Source organism: Orbicella faveolata, unplaced genomic scaffold (assembly GCF_042242905.1).
Source record: "Orbicella faveolata isolate gen_17 unplaced genomic scaffold, um_ofav_v1 contig_1, whole genome shotgun sequence".
In the NCBI taxonomy this organism is placed as follows: domain Eukaryota; kingdom Metazoa; phylum Cnidaria; class Anthozoa; order Scleractinia; family Merulinidae; genus Orbicella; species Orbicella faveolata.
In genome coordinates, this window is record NW_028301536.1 from 18,518,794 (window position 1) to 18,532,500 (window position 13,707).

A 13,707-nucleotide genomic window follows, 5' to 3' on the forward strand; every position below is an offset into this window, starting at 1 on the left:
AATGACTAATACCAAGGGAAACATTGAGTTTTTTATCTCTGAGAAAATCAGTCGAAAACAGCACTCCGTCATTCTCAAATTTTATTTCTCATTTCTTATTCCTGAATCCCTCGTATTTTTAATCGATCATTTGTCGAACATACATAGTTTTGCTTAATTTCTGCGCTGTTGTTGTTATCTTTTGCTTCAGATAATTTGTCCGATAAATAATGGTAATAGAACTGAGTGGAGTCCAGTTCAAGTTGGTCTGTAATCATACGAGTGATAAAGAAAATAGGACGACCGCCAAGCGAGAGTCCGACTTGTTAATCACAAGTATGATTACAGAGAGAATTGAACGACACAATGTTTTGTTACCAATTAATCATAACCATTACAATTTCCCACAAAAGTAAAAGTTTCATTTGAAAACGAGCTTTTAATAGTCATTTTTAAATATCATAATTAAAAATATGGAGAATAGAACGCAAAATGGCTGTTACATCTAAGTTTCTTTCAAAACAGTCACCGAAGACTAAACCTCCACAATTTTACAAAGTCAGTCTCTTTAACTGGTTACTATAGTGACTGTAATCAATGTTGTGATTGGTGGATTTAGTGGAGAGGACTTAAAATGATTGGCTAATGTAACTGTCCGATTACAGGTGTCCGATTTACAGCCAAAAATCCGATTACAACTTTGCAGATTAATTAGACCAAAATACAGCGGTTTAGGTACCAATCATATTTGAGAAAATTGTAATTGTTATGATTAATTCATCAATTAACGGTTAGAAGTTAATTTACTAGTTATTTACGGGTTTATTGTATTATCGCCATAAGTAGCGTTTGACGTCAGTTCACGGTTTGCAAATCCTACGACAATTTTTGCGTACGTAGAATAGGTGACAAGCTTGATTAATATTAGATTAATAATGGTCTGTCCGTAATCATACGAACGATTAACAAAATTGGACGACCGCTAAGCGGGAGTCCGATTTGTTGTGCGGCTTACACCAAGTGTATAGCCACATTATGGCATGATCTGATCTGATTCATTTATTTGTCCACGAGAGTCAGCGCCTGTCACTTGGTCTTGTGTCGTACGGCGCACTAGTCTGAGTTACACATTTCGGTTGTAAGCGTGGTCTCTAGTTTCCCCTGCTTTTAGTTTTAAAGGTAAGTCATTTTTCATTTTGAACTTGGTCTTGAGTTCTGCATCGTATAATTTCCTTTACGTGTCGAAAATCTAGCTTCGTAATTAAGTACAAATAACGAAACCCATTTGCAATTGTTGTTTCACTTTCAGGTGTTCATCCAAGTCGACAAATCGAGACAACGGGAGTAAAGTTCCTCGCGAAAGCTAAGACAGACTTGGCATGTGTCCAGTGCAGGTTCCACAGGAGCCATTGTACTTTCAGCAATCAATATTCATTGCTTCGCACCGTCAGAAGTTTAAAATGTCTCCATCGGTGACCACAAATTCAAAGACAGTACAGTTTGAGTTTGAAAACAATATAAATCACTAAAATCACAGACGTCTTCTCAGGACTTTCGGAAATAACAGGGTAATATATCATAGGTTAACATTTGGATGGAATTAGTGGCATTGCTTGTTTACAAATGTAAGTCGTGGAAGAGCTCATTCAACGATCAGTTGACTGTAAAGCTGTCGATTTGCGGAATAAATTTTTACCTTTTGAGTAAGTACGCTTCTTCGCCTCAGTTTGAATATGAACTGTGACCTTTTCTCTTTGTCCAAAGTAGATATTCAAAAGTGAAATAAATTACCTTATAACATAGCGCGTGCGCTAGTCCAACCTAATTCTTATTGAGGCATCATGAACAAAATCTTTTTTACAATAACTGTCTAATTTCTCGCGCGTTGATTGGCTCATTTTTATCATCAATAAGAGTACAGACGGATAATATTTTAATTTATGCAAGCTTTCAAGTTAAAATTTCAGCTGTCAAACTGTCAACTTTTTAACCAATGAGATTTTATGGACTTTTTTAAGTAGCCAATCAAAAAGCGAGAAAAGCTATTGACAATGCTCGCGTCATTTTGAATAAAATTCACTTATCTTTGTTTACGGCAAGTTTACGTGTCTTTTCCCTTCATTTATTCCCGGCATTTGACCAGTTTGGGGTCTTGTTATTGTAAAAAACAAATTGACGCCAGTTTTTTATGCGTCTGTCCTCTTATTGATGATAAATATCGTCATAACATTGTCAAAGTTTACTGCGGAATCACTCGCCTACGGCTCGTGGTTCCACAGCCACTTTGACGATGTTACGCCGCAATTTATCATCAATAAGAGGACAGACGCATTGTGAGAACTTTGTAGTTTATCAGAAATAAAACATGTTTTAGCGCCCAATAGGTTGTTGCCATGTTATAAAAGAATCGGTTCATGCTTTTAGCTGTGCGTATATCGAGTTATGGATGAACTTGCAAAGTTTGGAGAGCACTCAAGAAGCTGGAGTTGCTCGAGGCTATCGCCTCGAGCAACTATTACGCTCCTTTCGTGCTCTCCAAACTTCCCGCGTGCACCCATAACTCGATATACGCATGCTAAGCATGAACCAATCCTTCGTAGGAAAAAAGATGGCCACTGGAACATTTACCCATAGTTCGTAGCGCACAAAAACCTTAACAACGTCCATAAAAACGCGCAGAAACGTCATACAATCTTCAAACCTAGGCTACTTCAGAGTACAGGGACATACAGTGTAAAAATTTGGTTTTCTTTGTGCCTTTTAGGCTGTGTTAGGTTCGCAAGACCTTGTGGTAAAATGTACATCCGCCATCTTTTTTCTTACGGTGGATTCTTTAATATTAGAGTTGATTTGCATTTGTTTACTGTACTTAGAAATCATCATCGCATTGTTCGAAAAGTAAGCTTATTATATTTGGAGATTTAGACAATGATTTCTTTGCTCTTCTTTTTAATTAACATTGTTGACCATACATTAATGTGATGTACGGATTTGTCTTATTTAAATTTGTTAAGCCATATATACGATCAGTTCTATTTAAAGGAGCTCAGTCACGGTTTGCGCATATTGTATAGTTTAGCCTCAATTTTTCAAATTCGTCGTTTGTAATCCGTTTTAATCTTCTCCATCGTTAGCCATCCTTGTTCCTTTATGGTTTATCATTATCTTTTTGGTGTTTTTTATCTTATTAAACTGTTATTTTCAGGTTTCCTACCATTTAAAGGTAATTTTGTATGTGGCCAAAATAACTCAAAATACCGTGACTGAGCCCCTTTAAAACTGGATCATTGCATAATATAATTTGAGTTTTCATTGGCTTGGTAGCCGTAATACCAGTATATCATTCAGGAATTATACCATGCTCTACAAATATGGTAAGTTTATATGTATAATTTATTTATTATAAACAATTGTTGGATGAGGTTTTGGGATATCCGGAATAATCAAGGTCGAGGTAAGTGTTGTCAGCCGAAACCGAATGCTGAGGCTGATTCCACTAACCGAGACCTTGATTATTTCGGATATCACAAAACCCGAATCTCATAATTGTTTTATTATACATTGTTTTAAAGAAAATAACCACAAACGTATTGTCGCACCGAACACAGTTTATTTTGGACAAGCCATGTTCTTACGTGAATTTGACATTGCTCTTGGAAATCATGCATTGCGCGCACAACCTACAGATTATTCACTAATCTGCTAGCAGATTATTGAATAATCTGTAGGTTGCGCTGTTTCCCAGAATTAACTGTAGGCTTTTAGCCAATGAGAATATAGATGGTGCCTACAATGTATAATAACAACGATTATTATATGGCTTTGGCTTGTGGCCGATACAACGCGCGCTCTGATCGGCTAAGAGCGAGATCTGAGCGGTCATTACGCAGCCGTAATGCCCACGGGCCGATTGCGGATTATGGAAATTAGGAAGAGCCCGGCTCTGAAAATTCAAGCGCATTGAAACGATGAAAGCCGATTAAAAACAGTAAGAAAAGTAAATTTAATTCGGAGTAGCTAAAAGTTTAGCGATTTTTCCTTAATAAAATTTGTATAGAAGTCGTTTTTGACTTACCGGTAGCCTTGGCGGGCACTAGTGAAAAACAGTCAAGGTTTGCCGAGTGTTGAGTAAAGCTAAAATCGCTAAGTGAAAAACACCATCGGCAGATGGCAAGACCTCAGTTTGAGATTTTCCCGTAACGACCTCACTCTCGGTTATTAAGTAGTTATTATTGCACTCACGCTTGTTGCATATGAAATGATTATAGTCAACTCAATACTACATGCCTCGTTGGCTATCCATCGTCTCATATCCAACCTGCACTCATGGAATAACCGTTATTTATTTGCGGGCTTCATAAAAAGAGCTAGGCTTTCTTGAGAATCCACTCAATTTGGAGCTATTGTGGTTATGCTTTGATATGGTCTGAGCTTGTACTTTGTAGTATAAATGAAGCTAAAATATTTTTGATTGAATGATTGACTGACTGACTGACTGACTGATTGATTGATTGATTGATTGATTGATTGATTAAGTGATTGATTGAAAGACACCTATACTCCAGTAACAAATATCTCATCTCATCGCACAAAAAATAGCAAATGCTCCCCAATTAACCGATTGCCTACATTTAAAAGAGCTTGCTTTGCAGCAGGAAATAATACAATGAATGTATAATACAATGAATCAGTTCATCTTTTGCTGATTTTGCTGACTTTCACAAACAGTATGCTAAATTCTTAAGAAAAATTGATATTTCTTTTTTGTTAAAGTTTGATTTGGGATATATTTAACAAGGCCTATCAATCTTTTTAGTTATAGGGTGAAGCAATAAGTTTCAATTACTCGCAAATTAGCAAATACATTTACAATACAGCAGCATCTCATTTACCTGATATCGTAACTACTAGTGCGATAAAACTAAATAATTGGCAGCCCCACACGAGCACACTTTGTGATTCTCTGTAATAGCACCCTATTCTCTAAAATACCTGATATTTTCACCTTCTACTATTGATCACTGACCTTTTGAGTTGAAAATCTTAGTAGTGTCCTTCATTTTTTTCATGATAATTCAGTTTTATCCTAATTACAAGTATAACTTGTGAGCCACACATGTACGCACTGCGCACCTATTTTTAAACACGAGTATGATTACAGACTGAATTGGACGGCACAATGTCCTGTTACCAATTAATCATAACCATTATAATTTTCCACAAAAGTAAAAGGCTTTTAATAGTTACTTTTAAATGCTATATTTAAAAATATGGAGAATAGCTTTCACAATGGCCGTTAAGTTTGTTTGAAAACAGTCAACGGAGACTAAACCTCCACAGATTAACAAAGTCAGACTCCTGAATTGGTTACTATAGTGACTGTAATCAATGTTGTGATTGGCGGATTTAGTGGAGAGGACTTAAAATGATTGGCTCATGTAACTGTCCGATTACAGGTGTCCGATTACAGCCAACTGTCCGATTATATTGTCTGATTACAACCTTGCAGATTAATGAGAGCAAAAAAAAGTAGTTTATGGACCAATCACATTTCAGGAAATTGTAATTGTAATTAATCTTAGCGTTAATTAAGTTGACAACACTTTTTTCCTTATTTTTAGTGTCCCCATTTAGTAGTTCTTGTACTTTTATTTAAACTTAACACTTGAATAAGGGCTTTATTGGTATTATTAGAATCCTAAGCAAGTTGTAACTTAAATTTACATGAAACAATTAACTTCTAGTGAGCTTATGGGTCATGTTGCAGCTCTCGTGAGGTCTCACATGAATGGCTCGATACTCTTTAAGGGTACAATATTACAAACAAAAGAAACATTGCCCCTAGCCCTAAAACAATTACAGCTCCCACAATAATAAAACAACAGCAGCTTATGAGAGCTGCTACACTTCTGAAGCTTAAGCATGCCACGAAAAAATAATTTGCCTTAGTTGGCTGCAAGGTTTTTTTTTCAGTTTTCCTTGCCTCAGTAGAAAAGTTACTTTCAACGGCTACGACAATTTGGTAGTTAGTTGGTAGTTAGTTTGACGCAAATACAAACTCAACATTCCAAAAAAACTGGGGATCACCGACTTCGTTTCAGAGATAACGCGTGTGGAAAACTACCCTGATTTTGAAAAATTGGTGCACGTAATTCAGCATGATCTAAGGCGGTTTATAGTTAAAAATATTGAAGGTGAGTCAACGGAGGCAAGCGATCTTAGTCATACTTTGTAGAAGTGGCTCTGTTGCGTAAATAATTCCAAATGTTACCAACGTCTTCACAAAACTTAACCCTTCAAGAGGCATTTGAAATCGTCGCAGAGATAAAAGAAGAGCTAAAAAGAACAGAATTCGATGGCGCATTTTGCAAAAAAATTCAAACTTCTAGTCAATAGATTTTCTTCATTTTTTCGCTAAACGTAGAAAATCGGCCTGAGAGAAAATGATCCATCAAAAGAAAAATTGGGGTCACCAAACGTCCAAGATCGTTAAATCCAGAAAAAGCTGTAGCAATGGCCATCTGCCCCATCATTTTTCATTTTATTACTTAGCACGCGCTCTCATGCATGACGTGGCGTGTGAATTTGCGTGCGCAGTAAGGATGCGCAAAAACAATAAGAGCGAACGTCCTTATTAGGCCACGTTCGATATATCAATATTCTAACATGGCTTCGAGGCTTTCAGGACAAATTTCTATATTTGGTGTTGTTTTCTTTGTATCCAGCTCTCTTTTGGGAATTGAGAGACAAAAAGAACTTAAAAAATGTACAATTTTGATCCGAATGCTTCGGAGCCATGTTAGAATATTGATATATCGAACATGGCCTATTCACATCACAGTAAAAAAAACCTGCTAATTTTCTCATATCAAATTTTCTTGGCATTGGTAATTCTTACTTTGCGTAGTTCGAGTAGATTCAAGTAGAATTGTTTCCAGGTCGAAAATTACATTAACAATTACATTAATAATATTAAGGGCCCATTAAACGATTTATGCGCGCGCTTGCGCACATTGCTAAGGAGGTGCAATTTCACTTCCGGTTACTTACGTCAGCCTTAGCGCAGAAAATAAAAATAACTCAATAACTTCCAAATTTGCTCACATTTTAGATGTTTTTCTTTGAGTTTCACAAAAAGCAAAGTAAAAAAAGTACAAGCAAAGACAAAATAAAAGAAAGACAGAAAAAAAGAGCAATAGAAAGGGAAAAACGAACTCCGTGTGGCTTTGTTTGATCTTACCGAAGTGTGCTGGTAGTGTAAATTGCGCACGCGCTGATAGGGTAACTTTCAATATATATCGGGCGAACTTCCGGTTTCTTTAAATGCTAAAAGAAACGCGGTTTTCCTTAAATCCAGCCTTTTTTGACGGATTTCAATTAAAGCCAACGTTGGAAACATAGTTATGCATTCCTTTTTCAAAATCATGCTTTTTTCAGAAAATTAGCAACTTTTTAATATTTTGAAATTCTCTCAAAATCTGACCTTTTAGAAATGAAACAAAATCTATGCATAGCGTAAACAGGATTTAAATTAAAATATTAAATCAATGAAAAAAATTCCGATAAAGTAATTTGCCTGGGAGCCTTTGCGTTCTTTCAGTATTAGTCACATGACCATGGGCGTGGCCTGATGACGTCATCGCTAGTGTTGCTGATCATGAAAAAGTTCAAACACATGAAATAACTCAGAAGTAACTAAAAATGACGACGTTATATGAGAATTAATTTTCCCTAGCAACGGCACGAAAAGATCGGTTAATGGGCCCTTAACGGTCTCGTTAGGAAACGTTTGAGGTTGTCCTTCAGTGGCATGTTGATTAAATAAATGATTCGATTGAGGCCTTGAGCTACTGTATTTTGTTTTTATTCCAAGCTTTCGCCGATCTACAGCATCTCAGGGAAAAATGTATTTCTGTAAAACCTGACCAATCACGTTCAACGGACCAGACTTATAACATCATCGACTGACAATCACTTTTCACTTGACTCTGAAGATCACTTCCGCTCAGGTTGTCGAAACGTCAGTCGCCAAAAACAGTTCTTTCTAGAACTACCCTCACCCCGTCGATCACACCATACCAACTACACTGAAAACAAATATATTCGACCAAGAGTTTAACACTATTACTACTTTGTTCATGGATCGACATGTGTTTCCTGCTTTACCTTATGCCACCTTAACTTGACATTTAATATCAGATTTTCAATGCTGTTTTACTTGCAATTCGTCTTTCCTAGTAATAACAGCAATTCTGTTACCGTAAAATACACTGAATTATTCACAGGGCTGATGTGTAATTTCTATTTATCATCTGGCTAAATTGGTCCGCGATGAAAACGAGAATTCTGATTAGTTTCCGGACCGCTCACAAATTAATTTCGGCGAATTGTTTTCCCAATTCATTGCACAAAATAAACAGTTTTTTGATAAGTAGAAATCTTTTTACGTTCATCAATGTTTGGAAGGCAATTCAGTTAAATGTTCACAAAAGCGACGCGATAAACGTAAATAAATACCGGGATAAATGCAAACCTTTCGCGCGCGTGTTTACCGAGAATGGATCGTGGAGATGCATCAATTTAGCAGCAGATTAAAAAGAGCCATTTAAATAAGTACTGAAATAGCTGTTTCCGTTCGTATTGGAAAATATTAGTCTCGTTCTTTTCTTCCAATTTTTTTGTACCTCGCCTACGGCTCGGTCCATAAACCTACAAAAAAAAAGAACTCGACCAATGTTCCTCCAATACGAACCTCACAATAGCTCAATGGTATATATATGTCAATTAGAGTTGCACCTTGAAAGTAGCCTTTTCGCTCACTAATTCACATACAGTAGTCACAGACACGAGGAAATTTATCGATGCTGTTCTCGCTTCGCGCTCCTAACGACTGTGCGCAACGTGTTAACGATGTAGACTGACTGCAGCCATTGAAATTCCAGTTGTTCGCAGTAAAAGCATATTTATTGGGTACTTGTCAGCTCCTACCTTTTGGGGCCATTGAAAATACAGTTTTAAAGATCTACTCGATTTAAACGTTTACTCACGACGGGAAACTAATTAAAACCTTTCGCGGCTGACTTCGATTCTCGCCTGCTGATGGGTAGATTTCACAATCGAGGCATTTATATTGCAAGTTCAAGAATCAAGAATCAAGAAATAAATGAGACAATATTTCAGTAGCTATGAAATCATTTATTGAAGAAATGTGCGGCTTAATGGTATTTCCGAAACATTGTCACTAAAGCTATTAAGTTGTACTCCTTTCAACTCATTCATTATTCATACTTGTTTAAATGTTAAAGATAAAGCTTTAGACTGTCCCACGTCAAATAGCATCCTATTCATACCATCTAATCTGTAAAAATAATTATACACTCTGGGTTTTTTTTTAATCTCTATTGTTAAATAATGCTAAAATGCACCTGCCAGTTTTGTAAGGCAGATTGTAGGGTGTAGGCAATCGCTTCTTCAATTTTCCTACATAACACAAACCACAGTTTAAGAAAAACATAACCAATCAAAATTTTCGAAGTTGTGGTATTATTTGTTACTCAAGGGCAGATGCACAATTCGCGCGCCTCTTTAAATCTTGGTATGTTAACAACTTTACGTGTCACTATTCTTTAACTTTCTGCTTGCTTTTTGTGAGTATAATTCGCCACAGGAGTGTTCTGCTCAATTAAACTCGGAGTGGCAAGTGCTGAAGGGAGGCCGTTTGATATCGTGCTAACTGCTCGGGTGCGTCGCCTAAAGCTGGCGCAAGCTGTGTGACTAACCGATCGTAAAGCTTGCCTATACTGCGGAATTCTCCAGGCGTAGAGAAACGGATTCACCGCGCAGCTAATACAAAGCAACGGCACGGACAACGCTTTTGTGATTGCAAATCCTATCTTGCCACATACACCATTGCTTTCTTCCTCATGGCATTGCTCTTCCAAATTGTTAGCGATTAAATAAGGCACGATCGATATAAACAGCACAACCATAATTAACACAACCGTCAAAACGATCTTCATTTCTAGACTTATATTCCGGACGAAAACGCGCGATCTCCCGCTTTCCGTGTTCTCGGTTCGCACAAAGACGACGTTTCTTGAATGACGACGGAATTCGATGTAAGTGGCCGCGTAGACAGCGCAAAGAGATACCAAGGGAACTGTAGTCTGCAGGTGAAGATCAACTGAATGGAACAGTTCTTCTGAGCCAAGGGTCGAATGCGAGGCTTCGAACACGCCACAAAAGAACCAGATTATAGTATTGCAAACGACGACTTTCCTCGTTGTTACGAGCGCTTTATATTTCCAGGAAAGCTTGACAGCTAAGTACCTATCAACTGATAATGCAACAACCGTCAGAATCGAGATCTTTGTACTGACATGAGAAGAAACACTACCAGAAGACGATTTTTATCCATTATACTGAGTTGTCGGTATGGTATTATGGCTGATATCCAATGGACGTTAAGCCAATCGAACTCGAAAACACGCGTTCCAGTACTCCAGTTTTTCAAAAAATCTTTAAGTTTTTCGATGTTGTTCTTGCGAAAAAACATTTGCTATTTTGCAACATCGATGTAAAATACACCTAGCTGTTCCTCAAAGCTCACAGTTTTCTTCGTGCTACGCTCTCGGCAAACTGTTCACTTCTCGGAACAGATAGTGTCCGCGGCCAAATATCCTCGCATATTTTCTCGCCAAATGGAGATTATTGCTTATGTATGTTGCTTTTTGTTAAAGGCCGAACAGCAGTTTAGGCACCAATCATATTCGAGAAAATTGTAATTGTTACGATTAAGACATCAGTTAACAGTTAAGAAGTTAATTTACTGGTAATTTATGATGGCAATAGGACTGAAACAAACCTATATTCGTATTCAGTACTTTTTTTTTGATCGAACCTAGATCTTCATTCGTCATTGTGTCACTTCAACTACACAAGCGAAAAGCAATCCGTGCAACGCTAATATACCGGCAGAACAGACCTTCTGCTATTCTACTGATCTAATTAGTCAGAGCAAGGTGTGTTCCACGGTTCGTGTAAAATGGAGTAAAAGTCAAGAGGCTTGAAAATGCTCTTCGTACAGCAGTCTCCACTTCTCGTCGCTTAGTTCTTTAGCTACCTCTGTTAATTTTATCCCTTGGCTCGCAACAAGAGATTCGCTGAGTTCCCTCTCCGCTCGGTGTGATACTGAAGGCTTTTCTTTGCACGGGTGTTCTTGAAGATCTGGAGCCGTGAACCTGGCCGTTTAAGCCAGTACGAAGGTCTTCTGAGGTCGTTTTTCAGTCTATCGAGACAATTCTGGAACTTTACATGATAGATCGTTCATTTCCCTGCATAACCAGCGAATCTGTAATACTTTTCCAATCCTTGACTTCTTACGTCGTCCTTGATGAGTGGTCGTGTTAACTTCCATTTTGCGAGTGGTGTAAGCCGATAAGTATTAGTATCACAGGCTAACCGACCCTTTCACGGTCTGTACTTCAACTGCGATAACAGGTGTTTGTAATAGCTGTAAATATGGCACTATGATGGCACTAAGCTAGTTGTTATTGCTCAAAAGCAATGAACGAATTATTGTACAAAACAGAACGTAAAAACAAAACAAGCTGAACAAAGCGTTACTATTGGCTTTCTCGGCGCTTTCGACGTTGTTTTTAATTTTCAATTTCTCTTGACATGGCCGACATTCTCCCCTTTAATGATCTCTAATTAACGACCATCAACGGTATAGATTCCAACAACCAAATTAAACTCACAGGTTGTTATTGTTGAATATATAGACATATTCATCCGTGCCAAAACCATTTCTAACCCCCAATTAGCCAAAGCTAAATTTTCTGAGCTATTTAACCTTGTGTACTCCTTCGGATGTCCCGTGGCAGTAAATCGCTCAGCTTTATGAGTAACTTCATAATCAGTTTGTTTTTTTCAGTGATTGGTTGTTGTTGTTATTTTCTGTCATTAATATTAATTACGCAGTTGCTTGTTCGAACTTCATTACAGAACTTAATAGCGAAGCGCGCGAGTGACGTCATAACTCAGACAAACTCAGACAAATAAAACGGAATGGTGGAACATTGACGATTTTTAAGGCCTTAGCGAGTCTTCCTATAACTATTTTTAAAACGAAAATTTGGCGTTCATTTTCCTCCTATTACTCTCAGAACACGCCTATGTTGTCTGACTTTCGCGGGGTTCCAATAATTTGCATTCTATTTTTAGACTTGGCGCGCCTTGTTATTATGCAAACGTTGACGGCAACGGCAACGAGTACGCCACCAAACAAATGGTTTAATGAATGGCACAATAGCCGTGCACGAGCATCATAAATCTTTGTACATTTCTTTACCGTCCCCCGCGCAAAAATAATAAGCGCTTAACGACTGGTACCAAGGGAAACATTGAGTTTTTTATCTCTGAGAAAATCAGTCAAAAACAGCACTCCGTCATTCTCAAATTCTTATTTCTCATTTCTTATTTCTGAATCCCTCGTATTTTTAATCGATCATTTGTCGAACATACATAGTTTTGCTTAATTTTCTGCGCTGTTGTTGTTATCTTTTGCTTCACATAATTTGTCCGATAAATAATGGTAATAGAACTGAGTGGAGTCCAGTTCAAGTTGGTCTGTAATCATACGAGTGATAAAGAAAATAGGACGACCGCCAAGCGAGAGTCCGACTTGTTAATCACAAGTATGATTACAGAGAGAATTGAACGACACAATGTTTTGTTACCAATTAATCATAACCATTACAATTTCCCACAAAAGTAAAAGTTTCATTGGAAAACGAGCTTTTAATAGTCATTTTTAAATATCATAATTAAAAATATGGAGAATAGAACGCAAAATGGCTGTTACATCTAAGTTTCTTTCAAAACAGTCACCGAAGACTAAACCTCCACAATTTTACAAAGTCAGTCTCTTTAACTGGTTACTATAGTGACTGTAATCAATGTTGTGATTGGTGGAGAGGACTTAAAATGATTCGCTAATGTTAACTGTCCCATTACAGGTGTCCGATTTACAGCCAAAAATCCGATTACAACTTTGTAGATTAATTAGAGCAAAATGCAGCGGGTTAGGTACCAATCATATTTGAGAAAATTGTAATTGTTATGATTAATTCATCAATTAACGGTTAGAAGTTAATTTACTAGTTATTTACGGGTTTATTGTATTATCGCCATAAGTAGCGTTTGACGTCAGTTCACGGTTTGCAAATCCTACGACAATTTTTGCGTACGTAGAATAGGTGACAAGCTTGATTAATATTAGATTAATAATGGTCTGTCTGTAATCATACGAACGATTAACAAAATTGGACGACCGCTAAGCGGGAGTCCGATTTGTTGTGCGGCTTACACCAAGTGTATAGCCACATTATGGCATGATCTGATCTGATTCATTTATTTGTCCACGAGAGTCAGCGTCTGTCACTTGGTCTTGTGTCGTACGGCGCACTAGTCTGAGTTACACATTTCGGTTGTAAGCGTGGTCTCTAGTTTCCCCTGCTTTTAGTTTTAAAGGTAAGTCATTTTTCATTTTGAACTTGGTCTTGAGTTCTGCATCTTATAATTTCTTTTACGTGTCGAAAATCTAGCTTCGTAATTAAGTACAAATAACGAAACCCATTTGCAATTGTTGTTTCACTTTCAGGTGTTCATGCAAGTCGACAAATCGAGACAACGGGAGTAAAGTTCCTCGCGAAAGCTAGGACAGAC

At 37.4% G+C, this 13,707-nt stretch overlaps 1 protein-coding gene and 1 long non-coding RNA gene across 2 annotated transcripts in view; one reads left to right on the top strand and one right to left on the bottom strand.

Annotated features, from left to right (window-relative positions):
• Positions 1-9,153: 9,153 nt before the first annotated feature.
• On the bottom strand, positions 9,154-11,395 carry LOC149118301 (adrenocorticotropic hormone receptor-like). Its single transcript, XM_089284384.1, has 2 exons — positions 11,322-11,395; positions 9,154-10,371 (listed from the first exon to the last, which is right to left on the bottom strand). Exons 1-2 carry the CDS (start codon positions 11,393-11,395, stop codon positions 9,606-9,608), a joined length of 840 nt encoding a protein of 279 aa, XP_089140510.1. The 3' UTR covers positions 9,154-9,605.
• Positions 11,396-13,423: 2,028 nt separating this feature from the next.
• LOC149118302 (uncharacterized) overlaps positions 13,424-13,707 on the top strand; it is a 617-nt gene continuing 333 nt past the window's right edge. Inside the window, exons 1-2 of the long non-coding RNA XR_016208419.1 lie at positions 13,424-13,512; positions 13,643-13,707. The exon at positions 13,643-13,707 is cut by the window's right edge and continues 333 nt beyond it. This is a non-coding gene — a long non-coding RNA (uncharacterized LOC149118302). The remainder of the gene's footprint in view (positions 13,513-13,642) is intronic.